Source organism: Coccidioides posadasii, chromosome 2 (genome assembly GCF_018416015.2).
Source record: "Coccidioides posadasii str. Silveira chromosome 2, complete sequence".
In the NCBI taxonomy this organism is placed as follows: Eukaryota; Fungi; Ascomycota; class Eurotiomycetes; order Onygenales; family Onygenaceae; genus Coccidioides; species Coccidioides posadasii.
In genome coordinates, this window is record NC_089408.1 from 6976278 (window position 1) to 6988031 (window position 11754).

The following is an 11754-nucleotide window of genomic DNA, read 5'->3' on the forward strand; positions in this document are numbered from 1 at the left end:
TAAACTTCCTAGCAAAGCAATGTCAGCTAAGCAAGTCAAAGTAACTACATATACAATATCCAATGAAGCGAATCAACTGCATTGAACTGTGTGAGCCGTGGTTCAGTTGTTGTAGTGCTTCCTTCGAGGTTCATGTTATCCTGCATCCACTATACAGCCACTCAAGCAGGTGACATGCAGTTCCTTTGGTGGCTCCGTATATATTTAGTTGCCGCATTGCTGACAAGTAACTCTGGAGGGCTCCCCAAACAAGCATGGACTGCCCTGGATGTCAGCCTGGTTTGATGGAATTCTTCATCATTGAAGCCTGTGCGTTGAGTTGTGATAGAAGTTGGATGCTGTGGGAAATAACGGGCTCCACCCAACTGGTTATGGAGTGGTCCAACCGACCAACTTTGTTAACCAACCAACCAACACTTTCCAACTACTGGGTATTTAACCTGTCATTTCATTGACCTCACTGGTTCAATATCAGTCATTCATGGGCAGCCAACTGCGAAGAGTGAGATTTGTCTGTCGACCCTGTGATCCAGGAAGATTCATGGCATGCACATTGATGGGTGTGGTGGGCTGCACAATTATATATGGACATCATCCAGAACACGTCGAGAGCGGATCTGGAGTCAGGCTGGTGAGCTCGCGTTAAATGGAAAACCAGCAATGGCTCTCATTTGGCGTGTGCCTCGTCCCGCCGAGCTGATTTCGTATTGGGCACGTATTTCCACCCTGCACAGCCCACCGGAACACTCACTCAGCCGCCGATATTAGCGAGCGCCCTCTTCTAAAGAGCAGCGTTTGGGAATACCCGAGGCGCCGATGCATTCTCGATCGCTATTGGGATGAAAGTCGAGGAGTCGCTTGGGCGCTTCTCCTCGCCCTGACGAGGACAAAGTCGGCCGGCTCGCGCTGAGGCATTTACGGTGTGATGGCTGTGCCATCCAACCGAAATTTGCTTCTTTTGACTTTCTTGAATTCTTCACTGGCGCGCTCGCTCGTTGGTCAGCCTAGCTCCCCCCCACCTGTATGGCTGCTGCCCCTTTGATGCGGAGTTTTCTTTGAAAACTAGCCTGCTTTCTGTTCCCCGGGACGTGCATGAACTAGAGCTACAGGGATGGACGCACGCTGGATTGCCCGTTGGATGGAGAACCAGTTAGGGGATTCTGACCCGACGGTCTCTTCCTTCCCGTGCATCAAAGAGACTTGCGGCTCCATGACGGCAGTTTATGTACTCCGTACCAGCCCACGGCCCTTTTTATTTCTCGCAGCTGCGGGCTTTGGTCCTCCTGTAAGGAGCACCTTTCCGCTGGTGGTCGCTGATGATGATGTTCTTGATTCTGATGCAGCCTGAATTTTCCCTTCGGCCCCAAGGTTTGTGGCAATTCTTTTGAACGGTGAATGAAGCGCTTGGGTCGGATTTACTCTCAGGTGTGATAATGGGCTGGCTTTCTTGAAAGGCTCATTTAACGATCGTCAGCTATCGACACGCCCCTCGCCATGATTACCAACATTCCCGGCCCTGGGATGTCCCCCGTCCGTCGTCTCTCTTACCACTCTCATCACTCCGAAATTGGCGATCCGCTCTCCGAATGGCTGGGCCCAAACGCATTGAAGGACCTTGATATAGCCGATGAACCACCTGCAGACTGGATGGAGCATCCATGTCCCCGGGAGCTCCTAGATTTTCCGGAGGCCACGGCCCCAGACCTTCTCCAAATACTCAACCTATCCGTGGAAGCAGACCTGTATCGGAATCATGAATATGAGAAAGAGATCGCCTTTCCTACATTACCAGAAAATCTACTATCGCCGGTTGAACCGCCGGCGAAAAGATCACAGGACCTGCCGAGAAGCGATAGGGTGTCCGAGGTAAGTCGCTCTTCGACTGCCCTCTCCCGACGGAGCTTTACGTTTTCAAGGGATGGCGCTTCGACCAAATCTGCGTTTGGGAAGTTTTCTGTAAAAGCTCCAAAGGAGGCACGGGCGATTTCAGTCTCAATGAAGGGAAAATACTCTGTCCAGTGAGTTCATCCCATATGCATTCTACCTAATATGTGGGCCCAAAGCCCTTCGAAATTTATTGACATCCTTGTTTTCCGCAGAGAATGCGCAAGTTGTTTAGAGGGAATCACCGACAAGAACCTCATTCGCTTGGAATGCCAACATAGATATTGCTTAAAGTGCTTCTCCACCCTCGTCACTACTGCGATGCACAACGAGACTCAGTTTCCTCCGCGATGCTGCCTCCTAGAGATCCCCATAAAAGTAATCCTCCACAACCTGAACAATGCGAACAGGGAACTGTTCAAGGAAAAAACCCATGAGTTCTCGATTCCCGAACAAGATCGGTGGTACTGCCATTCGGCCACCTGCGGGAAATGGATTCCTCCGAAGAAGGTCAAGAGCGGCGCAACCGTGCAAAAGTGTCCATTCTGCAAGATTGAAATATGTGGGATGTGTCGTGGTCCCGTGCACGTGAGTCTTCTAGACTGTCCAGGGGATATTGGCTTGGAAGCTACTCTTGAAGAGGCCGATTTATGCGGCTGGCGACGATGTCCCCAATGTCGTGCTATGGTTGAATTGATTTCAGGATGTCGCCATATGATCTGCAAATGTAGAGCGCAATTCTGGTGCGTACAGCTTCTCAGAGTGCCCTCAATTAACACATTTTATGTTGATCACTAAGCAATATACATGGTGTAGTTATACATGTGGTGCACGATGGCGTACGTGCCAGTGTACTGAGGTTGACCAACGGCGCCGAGAAGAAGAACTACAGGATCGACGATTCGAGAGGAATGCGGCGGCGGAATTAGAAGCTCGGGAACTTGCCGATGCATTGGCTGAGATCGAACGGCTGGAACAGCGTGAGGCTGAGGAAATAGTGCGGCGGGAAGAGGCGCGAAGACGGGCAGAGGAAGAGGAGGCGCGTGAAAGGGAAGCCCAACGGATGATGGCGATAGCTGAGTCGACACGGAATATGCGCCTGGCGCTCGACAGAATTAATAAGTTACAGCAAACAGTATTAATCAAGAGGCACGAAGCGGATGCGAGTTCCCTGCAGGAGGAGCTACAAGACCAGGTGAAGCAATTTGAGCTTAGAAGACAGCGGCTGGAGTCTGCTCTCCGGTCAAATGTGGAAAAACGCACAAAGATGCTTGCTTCGTCCCACGACGCAGAAATTAAGGAGTTGACCTCGAAACATGAGGAAGAAGAGGATGAAATGTTCATTAGCCTGTCAAGGCATTTGAAAAATAAGCCGAATCGGGAAGAGCGCGAGAAGTCCTGCATGGACAAACTTAAAGCCTTGCAGGATGAGAAAATCGCTGCCACGTACAAGGCTCACGAAGAAGCGCGGAATGAACTGGAGTTGAAAACCGAGATAGAGAACAAGTCATTGGAAGCAGCGTTAGTTAAGGAACAAAGTTCTTTTCCGAGTATCGACCGTCGTGTTGATCTCGCCAAACGGATCACGATTGACCGGCATTGGTTCCGAGTCGTGGTCAGGAAACGATCGGATCTTCTCGAACTCCATCGAACGCGTCTCGTCCGAGGTGAAAGCTCTCCCGAGGAACCTTATCTTAAACGGTCACACTTCACGAGGTCGTCGAAGCCACCGTCCCCTCCTCCTACTTATCCTCTTCCTCCACCTCCTTCAGTGGTGTCTGCGTGTACACCAAGTAGGCCTGGATCTTCAAATACCCCCATGTTTCCTCCGCCACCGGACTCGCCAAATCCACAGTACTCCCTTTTCTCACGACACCCAGAAGTACCCCACACGCCATCTCCCCTAACTACGGCTCCGGTTACCATATCCACGTTTGAGGCTAAGCAGGAGCAGGCGTCGCTGAAAGAGCTAATTCTCAAGAGTTCCCGCAATCGACGGCTGAACCAGTCTGCATTCTCTTCACTCAGTAGTTAGATTTTCTCTTTTTCTCGTTTTGGAACCTAGTAGTACAATCGGGGTTCTTATTTGTTGCGGCGGCGACTTTCTCCTCTATCAGCAGTATACACATTTTTATATCTTTACCTAGATCATTTACCGTTTTCATTCATATGTGCACCAAATATAGTTCATATATCAGGCATATATATGTATATATACTCTTTCATGCGGGATAGTGGTGGCTTCATTTTCCGGGTGGGCCCCTTCTGGAATATTAGAAGGTGGTATTTCTGACGCTCTGGTACACCGATTGAAGAAGTACCTCCGTATGCTGGCGATGAAACCTTGAGGCCTTGAATAGAGCGATCGTTGCCACGAAAACAATGTTCGGAATGACTCAATTGTCAAAGCTGCTTTGCAGTATGTATGTATAGAGGATTGCCTTTGATCCTCTTCTTTTTTTCCTTGAGCAGGACTGTGATCGAGATTTATTACGTCGCATACCTCGTCCACACCTGCCCGCCCTGTCGTTTGTCCCTATTCTTCCTCACCAGTCGGTTTCACTACTCCCTATGATTTCTCCCCCAAATTCCTCCTTATGACTGGCCGTTGGGTTCCTAGAACTTTTGACTCAAAAGTCCCTATCCTTACAAGTCCATATCGGATCTAAATTATCAGCTTTACTGTTTCTTTATTTCCAACAAACCAGATCTACATATATACACACAAAACGAACATTTTAACACCGTTTTCGACAATCCCAGACGCTATTTTTATAATATTATTAATAGTCATAGAATCCCTTTCCGGTCTTCTTGCCTAGCCATCCAGCATCGACCATTTTCTTCAACAAGCCAGCAGGTCGGTACTTGCTGTCGCCAGTCTCTTGATGCAAGACGTTCATGATTGCGAGGCAGGTGTCAATTCCGATGAAATCCGCCAGAGTAAGTGGGCCCATGGGCACATTAGTGCCGTACTTCATAATGCTGTCGATATCCTCGCGGGTTCCGATGCCGTTTTCCAAGCAGGAGATCGCCTCGTTGATGTATGGCATGAGGATGCGGTTGGCCAAGAACCCAGGAGAATCGGTTGACCGAGCGGGAATCTTGCCCATGCGCTTGACAAACTCGAGCGCGGTGTCGATGGTGTCCTGGGATGTTTGTAGGCCAGTGATAATTTCCACGCCCTTTTGAACGGGCACTGGGTTCATGAAGTGAGTCGAAATCACCCTGGATGAGTTAGACAGGTCCTTTGGATCTGTGGTGGTGGCAGCTGCGATCTTGGTGATGGAGATCGAAGAGGTGTTGGTCGCGAGAATGGCATGCTTGGGAGCGACCTGGGCGAGTTTGGAGAAGATTGATGCTTTGAGATCGGGGATCTCGGGAACTGCCTCGATGACGAAGTCTACATCTGAAACATCTTCGAGTTTTGTAGTGGGCGTGAGCATGGAACGGATTTTTACGGCTGCGTCCTTTGTGATGCGCTGTTTGGCGACGTCTTTCTCGAGGAGTTTGTCTACGAGGAAAATTTAGCCGGAGCACGCACATACCTCCGTGGGGAGGCCGATATAGCACATACCGGCGAACTTGAGGCCCTTGTCAAGCGAGGCTTGAGAGTTATCAACCAAAGTGACAGGCACACCAGCCTTTTGAGCAGCAACCAATGCGATTCCCAAACCCTAGTCGCTTACGTTAGAGATGTAGCCCATCAGATGATATGCCCACTTTCAAAAGAAGACGTAGAAGAGTGATTAATTACCATCTGACCGGCGCCAATAACGGCCACCTTGTGAACCTCGGCGGCGGCCTGCGTAGCGGGAGAGGTGCTAAAGGCTCTGGCCCCAATTGAAGGGATGCCCGCCGTGAGGCTCTTCGTAGCTGCGGTGCGGAACATTATTGTGTCTTGACAAGGGACAAACTCGGGGAAAGGAGGTGTTCAAGAACGAAGCTGGACCGGGCTTGACTCTGCAGTGAAATGTTTACAGTGCTTGCGAGCTGCCACAAGGGCTTCACAACCGCGGACAAGCGGCAGTCATGTGCTTCACGTCATCGCGCTCGGGAGATTTCGGTTAACTTCGGATTATCGGAAAATCAATATCTCCGGTTAAGTTTGTGTGGAAGTCAATCTGATAAGATAAGGTTCACTAGCGAATCACTTGCAAGCAGCGTTCTTACAGGCGCGTCGCGACGCGTCGACCGCCAAGGCACTGAGATTGGTGTTGTTGCTTCCCGAAACTTCAACATCGACTGTCCGGCACCGCTCTCCACCATCTAATGACGTTGCGACAGCTACGGCAGAGTGAGCACTCGACTTCTTGGGCTGGAATTATCATTGAACAGTGCAGCAATGGAGATCGAGCCGCCCCAGGCTGTGGAAGTTGTTGATCCCGAAGTCCGGTCATATGTGTACAGCCTCGTCACCGCAGTCAGTAACCCTTATATGGTACATTTTTGGGGCCCATTGCTGATGTGAACCAGCTTGGCGGCACTGCTGGCGATGAAACCGGGCAATATGTGCTGGGCGACGACGCGCTTGGTTGTCTACGCGACCTTAAAAAATGGCTGAGATTCTATGATGAAAAGCTCAATCGCATGGACGTTGCGCGATGCCTCGCGGAATGCAAGCTTGTCAACGGCGATTTAGTGCCGATCATATCGTTGTACGGTGATGCAGAGCAAAGCGATAAGCATAAGGCAAGGATTATGCTGGCTTGCTGTGAGTATATATTTCCCTTTTCTCGAAACTCTTTGGGATTGGATTCTCTGATATTGACGCGAGTAGTGGAATTGCTTGTACCTTTAACATGGCCCGTGGAGGTTCATGGCCAGATGACATTCAATCATCACAGACACACGCCGTATCTCCAGTATTCTCAGGTCGAATACAAACGCGGAATCCTTGGGTTTGCACCTTCGCCAATACTACGTGCACTTATTCGGGTCGGTCTACCCAGCATGGCGATTCCACGATCCGAAAGGTCTACCAGAGATGAGGGGATCATAAGGCTTATGTTATATTTTTTCCGAAATATTGCAGTTATCACTTCACCGCCAAATCTACCCATAGATAGCGATGACGACAAAGCTACAAGGTCTGCAACTATCAACGCCTTTCAACAGCAGGATGTGTTTGCTCTCCTGTTGACCATGTGCTCTAACATGGGCAACGATTTTACATTTCAAGATGTTATCATACTTGAAATTTTATTCAACCTAGTCAAAGGCGTCGATGTTGACCAACTCTTCAAGCTTAACGAACGTGCCGGTACGATCAAAACCGATGACCTACAAGATATTTTGCAAAAGGAGGATGAGTTGAATCGGGAACATTCTAAAAATGCCCCGACCCGCCATGGTCGATTTGGGACTATGATCTGGTTCAAGAGAGACGATGAAAAGCTTTCTACCGTTTCGGGCCAGGACGTGCTGAAAGGTGACAGAGCGACCTTTTTGAAAATGGATAAAACAAAAAAGTGGAACAAGCCGAAATTTAAAAGGGAGGTGGTCGATCCGTCGTCAAACAACTTCAATCTGAAGGTCAGACTCACGTCGTCAGCTACAAAGCACTTGCGAACTTTTGTGGAAGAATTTCTAGATTCGGGATTCAATCCGTTGTTTACTCACCTCCGGAAGGCGATTGAACGCGAAGCAGACCGTGTCACCGAGTCAACTTCTCGACAATTCTGGTATGCTGTCTCGTGGTTTTTACACGCTGAGCGGGCACGGCGAGGGCACCAGAAGGAAACACGTCAACGAAGTAAAGGAACATCGAGAGAAATCGAACCTGACAGCTTCTCTCTTGTGGCAAGTGTACTCAACCAGGAGACATTCGTTGGCTTGAATAGGTTCATGCAGCACAGCATCGATTTCAAGGATTGGCAAGATCTTACCGCAGGGATGAAATGCCTCACACAAATTCTATTAACAGTGCAAGAGATGGCAATATCCCCTCTTGAAGAAGACCAGGAAATCGCAGAAAATATTCAAAGTCGGATATTCTATGAGGAAACCACGCATGATCGGGTATTGTCTATTTTGCGGAATCATAGAGATCAAGGGTTTTGGTACCTGGATGCATGCACGGAGCTTGCACACGTATTCCTTCGAATGCTTGAGCAGTACTCAAAACAGAATGTCGACATGCAGGTCCGGTCACGTAGACGAGCTCGCCGAAAGCAGGCTCAAGCGGCTGTCCCGAATCAAAACGAAACTGAGGCAGGTGGCGAGCACGACTCCGAGACGGAGGATATCGCAGAAGCACACCGGACAGTGACTGAGAGATCCTTTGACTTTAAACGATTTTCAGTGAGATTCTGCACACAGAAATCTGTGGACACTTTTGTTGCTCTCACCAAGTACTACCGGGAATTGGATTCAGAACAGCTCAAGCGAGCGCACCGTTTTTTCTACAGAGTTGCATTCAAGCAAGACATGAGCGTTTTGCTTTTCCGTGTGGACATTATCTCGCTCCTTTTCAAAATGATCAAGGGCCCCGAAGGACTTGATCCGTCGAAACCGCCATTTAAGGATTGGGAAGAACTTATCCGCCAGATATTTAAGAAACTTGTTAGGAAGCTTGGTGAGCGTCCAGAATTGGTTGTCGAGCTGTTGTTCAGCAAAATCAACGCCACAGTATTCTATTTGGAGTACGGCCATGAGAAGCAAACTATGTCAGAGTCGAGACCAGCGACGGAGTTGGAGCTCAAACCTGGCAGTGCTTCAACTCTAGATGAGAAGACACGAATTGTTGTGTCTGCATTGATTCAGGAAGGCAAAAAGCCACTAGTTAAGTGGTTATCTCAAGTGCTAGGCTCGGCTGCGAGTGAAAGGTTGAGTTGGGAAATGGAAGCGGAAGCTATGGCTACTTCATCTCCAGAGGAGCAGTCGGACGGGTCAAAAGCTCCTTCGATTGGTGAGACTAGATTCCGTTATTCAAACAGAGCCCTTTCGCTAATGTTCAAATAGCGGTACTACCAGAAGATGACGGATGTCGCACCGCGATGTTTAGGAATGCACGTTTACGGCTCTTGATGAGGTTAGCCGGCCTTGAGCGTTTGGATGAGGACGTCCTTGGAGCATCTTGGATGATTCCATCGTCGGTACCATCGTCAAATTTGAAAGAGTACCACGAATTAATCGAAAAACATTGTGAGAGTCCGGCAGAAGATATTGATGGCGTAGACCCACGAGATCTAATGCGCCGTAAACGGACTGCTGCAGACACCAATTCCTCTCGTCATGAGTTTACCGAAAATGTCAATTTTGGAAGTGATTCGGAAGGAGAAGATGATGGCGTTCTATTCCCGCCAAATCTCCCCGAAAGATCCAAAGCCCTCAAAACACTTAAACAGAGGAGGCGACGGAGACGGAGGAGTGATGACGCCGAAGAAAGTGGCCCAGATGAGGCAGTCTTGGAGGCTCGACGGACTGCCCGAGAGAAGAATGCCCTGGAACGCCAACGAAAGATTAAAAGTGACCTTTATGTTCACGCAAGTGATGATGAGTCCGATGAAGAAGCAGACATAGAGTTCTTCGCTAAAGAAGAGATGAGACGACAGGCTCAAGCCCGGCGCGTGGCAGAAGCCCTGGAGACGGGAATGCCAGAAAACAACACAACCAAAAAAAAATCAAAGGCCAGCGCAGGCCGGAAGCGTAAGGTTAAACCAGTCCTCGAATTGGATGACGATGACAGTGAAGCCAGCCCGCCGAAACGCCGACGTAGCGATGAAGTAATAGAGTCAGACAGCGACGGTGAGCTCATGGTTGGCATTGGGTCCACTTCACCTCGCCGGTCCCAGACGCCACCCACCTCAGCCGATAATATCTTTGGATCTGAGAAATCCCCGAGCCCAATGTTTCCCTGGAGTGTCGGCGTGGATCAGATGATTGCCAAACTCCAGGGGAAAGAGGAGGCGTCTGCCGACAATGGAGAAAGCAATGAAGATGAAGGCGAAGATGTTCTGTCGGGAACAGGGCGTACTCGCCGACGGCGCACCATGGGCGGCTTTGTTATTGGTAGCGACTCCGATTCATGACGGACATTCAACGATAACGCTGTTCTGATTAGTCTTGTTGCATTTCAGGAGTGTAGTCGGCGTTATCGGGTGTTAACTATGCATGAGTAGTAGTTAGTGCTTCGTTTAGATGCGGGACTTTGTCGTGTTTGATACCAGCTAGCGGCAATGTCTATATATGCATGTGAATTCTTTAATGTTAGGTTCGAAGACGGCGCTGATCAATCTGCTCACCGTGATGCTCCATTCTACATTGTTGTTTCTTCTCGGCTTAGTGTGCTGTGCTTTTGGCAAAAATCGTAGCAACCTGCAGCCATTGCGCTTTGATGGTCCAATTCTCCCACAATCCTTTCCGAAGCTACGAAACAGATTTCAATTGACTTTTAAGTGCGGATATTATGAACTTTAATCATCATCCGCATCCAACCCCGAATCACGCCTTATGATTGATCGCGGGGTATGGAGTGGGAGTCAGCCATTGCCTTCGTGCTCTATATAAGATAGACTGCAGAACCCCTTAACTTCAATTTTCAATTGATTTTACATTACCATATTTAAAGCATCTCAGGAATTAACAGCCCAGCAATGGCAATGTCACTTCGCTACGTCACCCTCGACGTCTTCACTACCAAGCGGTTCGAGGGTAATCCCTTAGCCGTCGTTTTCCTCGAGCACCCTCAGCAAATATCCCAAGAACAAAAGCAGCTCATTGCCCGAGAGTTCAATTACTCAGAAACTATATTCGTTCACCCACCGATACCTGGTCAACAAAGTCGCAAGATTGACATCTTCACCCTGGACCGAGAGCTCCCATTCGCAGGCCATCCCACCATCGGTGCAACATACTGGTTCCTCCGATCACAGGGTTATGGAACTACCGAGCAATCGCCCTCTAGCCTCCTGACAAAAGCTGGAGAAATCCCTATTTCATTATCTACGGAGGATTCTAATAAGGTCGCCGCCTTGATACCGCACAACGTGCGCATTCATGCCGCAAGAATGTCTTTGGCGGAACTGCTTAGGCTGCATCCAGAGCTCGAGCCTTATCTAGATGCTTCGGCTCATGCGGATGGATTCCCGGTGGTCTCTATTGTCAAAGGCATGTCTGCTGTGCATGTTCGCCTGCCTAGCCTTGAGGCTCTAGGCAAAATTACCACCCCGACTGGAGGTTATTTGATCCCTGCAGCGAACCCAGCGGGCGGCGGATATCTTGACGAAGGATGGGATGTCCTAGGACATGTGGCGATCTATTTCCGCGTTCACGACGTGTGGGATGAGAAGCTCCAGAAGAATGTTATTCGCAGTCGCATGCTTGCTGGCACCTTGGAAGATCCGGCTACGGGAAGTGCTTGTAGTGGAATGTGTTCATATCTGAGCTTAACAGAGGGAAAATCTGCAACATACCAGGTTGTGCAAGGCCAAGAGATGGGGCAGAGGAGTGAAATTGCAGTTCGTGTAGAGCTGAAGGATGGAATGAAGGAGATCCAAAGTGTTCAGTTGCAGGGAAATGCAGTCAAGGTTGCTGAGGGAGAGCTTTTTGTTGGAGATGAATAGCGGATATCTCTGCTTGCATTGACAAATCTAGGCATCAATGGGAAACAGTTTGTCAATGTCCAGGACACAATACCAATACAAAAAAATTCCAAGTGCAAGAGAAAATCATGGCTCATCCGGAATGTGTCTGTTCGTCCAGGGCCCCGTATGGGCCTGGGTAACTGCCGACGATATCTTCCTATATCTATTCATTGCTTCATTTGCATCCATTGAATATACATCACCCAAACATCACCTGTACATGGAACGGCCATATGGAATAGCTCGATCATTCTTTCTCTCCTCTCTCTCTCCCCTTTTTTTC

The 11754-nt window shown here is 49.1% G+C and overlaps 4 protein-coding genes across 4 annotated transcripts; 3 read left to right on the forward strand and 1 right to left on the reverse strand.

The window, feature by feature from the left end:
- Nucleotides 1-977: 977 nt before the first annotated feature.
- On the forward strand, nt 978-4026 carry D8B26_004695 (uncharacterized protein). The gene is made up of 3 exons (XM_066124566.1): nt 978-2018; nt 2100-2627; nt 2701-4026. Exons 1-3 carry the CDS (start codon nt 1495-1497, stop codon nt 3917-3919), a joined length of 2271 nt encoding a protein of 756 aa, XP_065980647.1. The 5' UTR covers nt 978-1494; the 3' UTR covers nt 3920-4026.
- Nucleotides 4027-4368: 342 nt separating this feature from the next.
- Nucleotides 4369-5893, reverse strand: D8B26_004696 (uncharacterized protein). Its single transcript, XM_003070461.2, has 3 exons — nt 5642-5893; nt 5462-5561; nt 4369-5398 (listed from the first exon to the last, which is right to left on the reverse strand). The coding sequence occupies exons 1-3, from the start codon at nt 5774-5776 to the stop codon at nt 4668-4670; spliced, it is 966 nt and encodes a 321-aa protein (XP_003070507.1). The 5' UTR covers nt 5777-5893; the 3' UTR covers nt 4369-4667.
- Nucleotides 5894-6164: 271 nt separating this feature from the next.
- On the forward strand, nt 6165-10118 carry TOF1 (Topoisomerase 1-associated factor 1). Its single transcript, XM_003070462.2, has 4 exons — nt 6165-6307; nt 6361-6598; nt 6665-8794; nt 8848-10118. Exons 1-4 carry the CDS (start codon nt 6230-6232, stop codon nt 9915-9917), a joined length of 3516 nt encoding a protein of 1171 aa, XP_003070508.2. The 5' UTR covers nt 6165-6229; the 3' UTR covers nt 9918-10118.
- A 363-nt stretch (nt 10119-10481) lies between these two features.
- On the forward strand, nt 10482-11450 carry D8B26_004698 (uncharacterized protein; the record flags this gene model as incomplete). The annotated part of the gene is made up of 1 exon (XM_003070463.1): nt 10482-11450. One exon carries the CDS (start codon nt 10482-10484, stop codon nt 11448-11450), a length of 969 nt encoding a protein of 322 aa, XP_003070509.1.
- Nucleotides 11451-11754: the final 304 nt, after the last annotated feature.

What these genes read in the sequence shown, in the direction of transcription:
- TOF1 (XM_003070462.2), top strand. Translation starts at nt 6,230, where the DNA reads ATGGAGATCGAGCCGCCCCAGGCTGTGGAAGTTGTTGATCCCGAAGTC. An exon ending in TGTACAGCCTCGTCACCGCA is followed by an intron (nt 6,308 to 6,360) that starts GTCAGTAACCCT and finishes GATGTGAACCAG; the next exon opens with CTTGGCGGCACTGCTGGCGA. An exon ending in GTCAAAAGCTCCTTCGATTG is followed by an intron (nt 8,795 to 8,847) that starts GTGAGACTAGAT and finishes ATGTTCAAATAG; the next exon opens with CGGTACTACCAGAAGATGAC.
- D8B26_004696 (XM_003070461.2), bottom strand. Translation starts at nt 5,776, where the DNA reads ATGTTCCGCACCGCAGCTACGAAGAGCCTCACGGCGGGCATCCCTTCA. An exon ending in TTATTGGCGCCGGTCAGATG is followed by an intron (nt 5,562 to 5,641) that starts GTAATTAATCAC and finishes GTAAGCGACTAG; the next exon opens with GGTTTGGGAATCGCATTGGT. An exon ending in CAAGGGCCTCAAGTTCGCCG is followed by an intron (nt 5,399 to 5,461) that starts GTATGTGCTATA and finishes TTTTCCTCGTAG; the next exon opens with ACAAACTCCTCGAGAAAGAC.
- D8B26_004695 (XM_066124566.1), top strand. Translation starts at nt 1,495, where the DNA reads ATGATTACCAACATTCCCGGCCCTGGGATGTCCCCCGTCCGTCGTCTC. An exon ending in AAGGGAAAATACTCTGTCCA is followed by an intron (nt 2,019 to 2,099) that starts GTGAGTTCATCC and finishes TGTTTTCCGCAG; the next exon opens with AGAATGCGCAAGTTGTTTAG. An exon ending in AAATGTAGAGCGCAATTCTG is followed by an intron (nt 2,628 to 2,700) that starts GTGCGTACAGCT and finishes TACATGGTGTAG; the next exon opens with TTATACATGTGGTGCACGAT.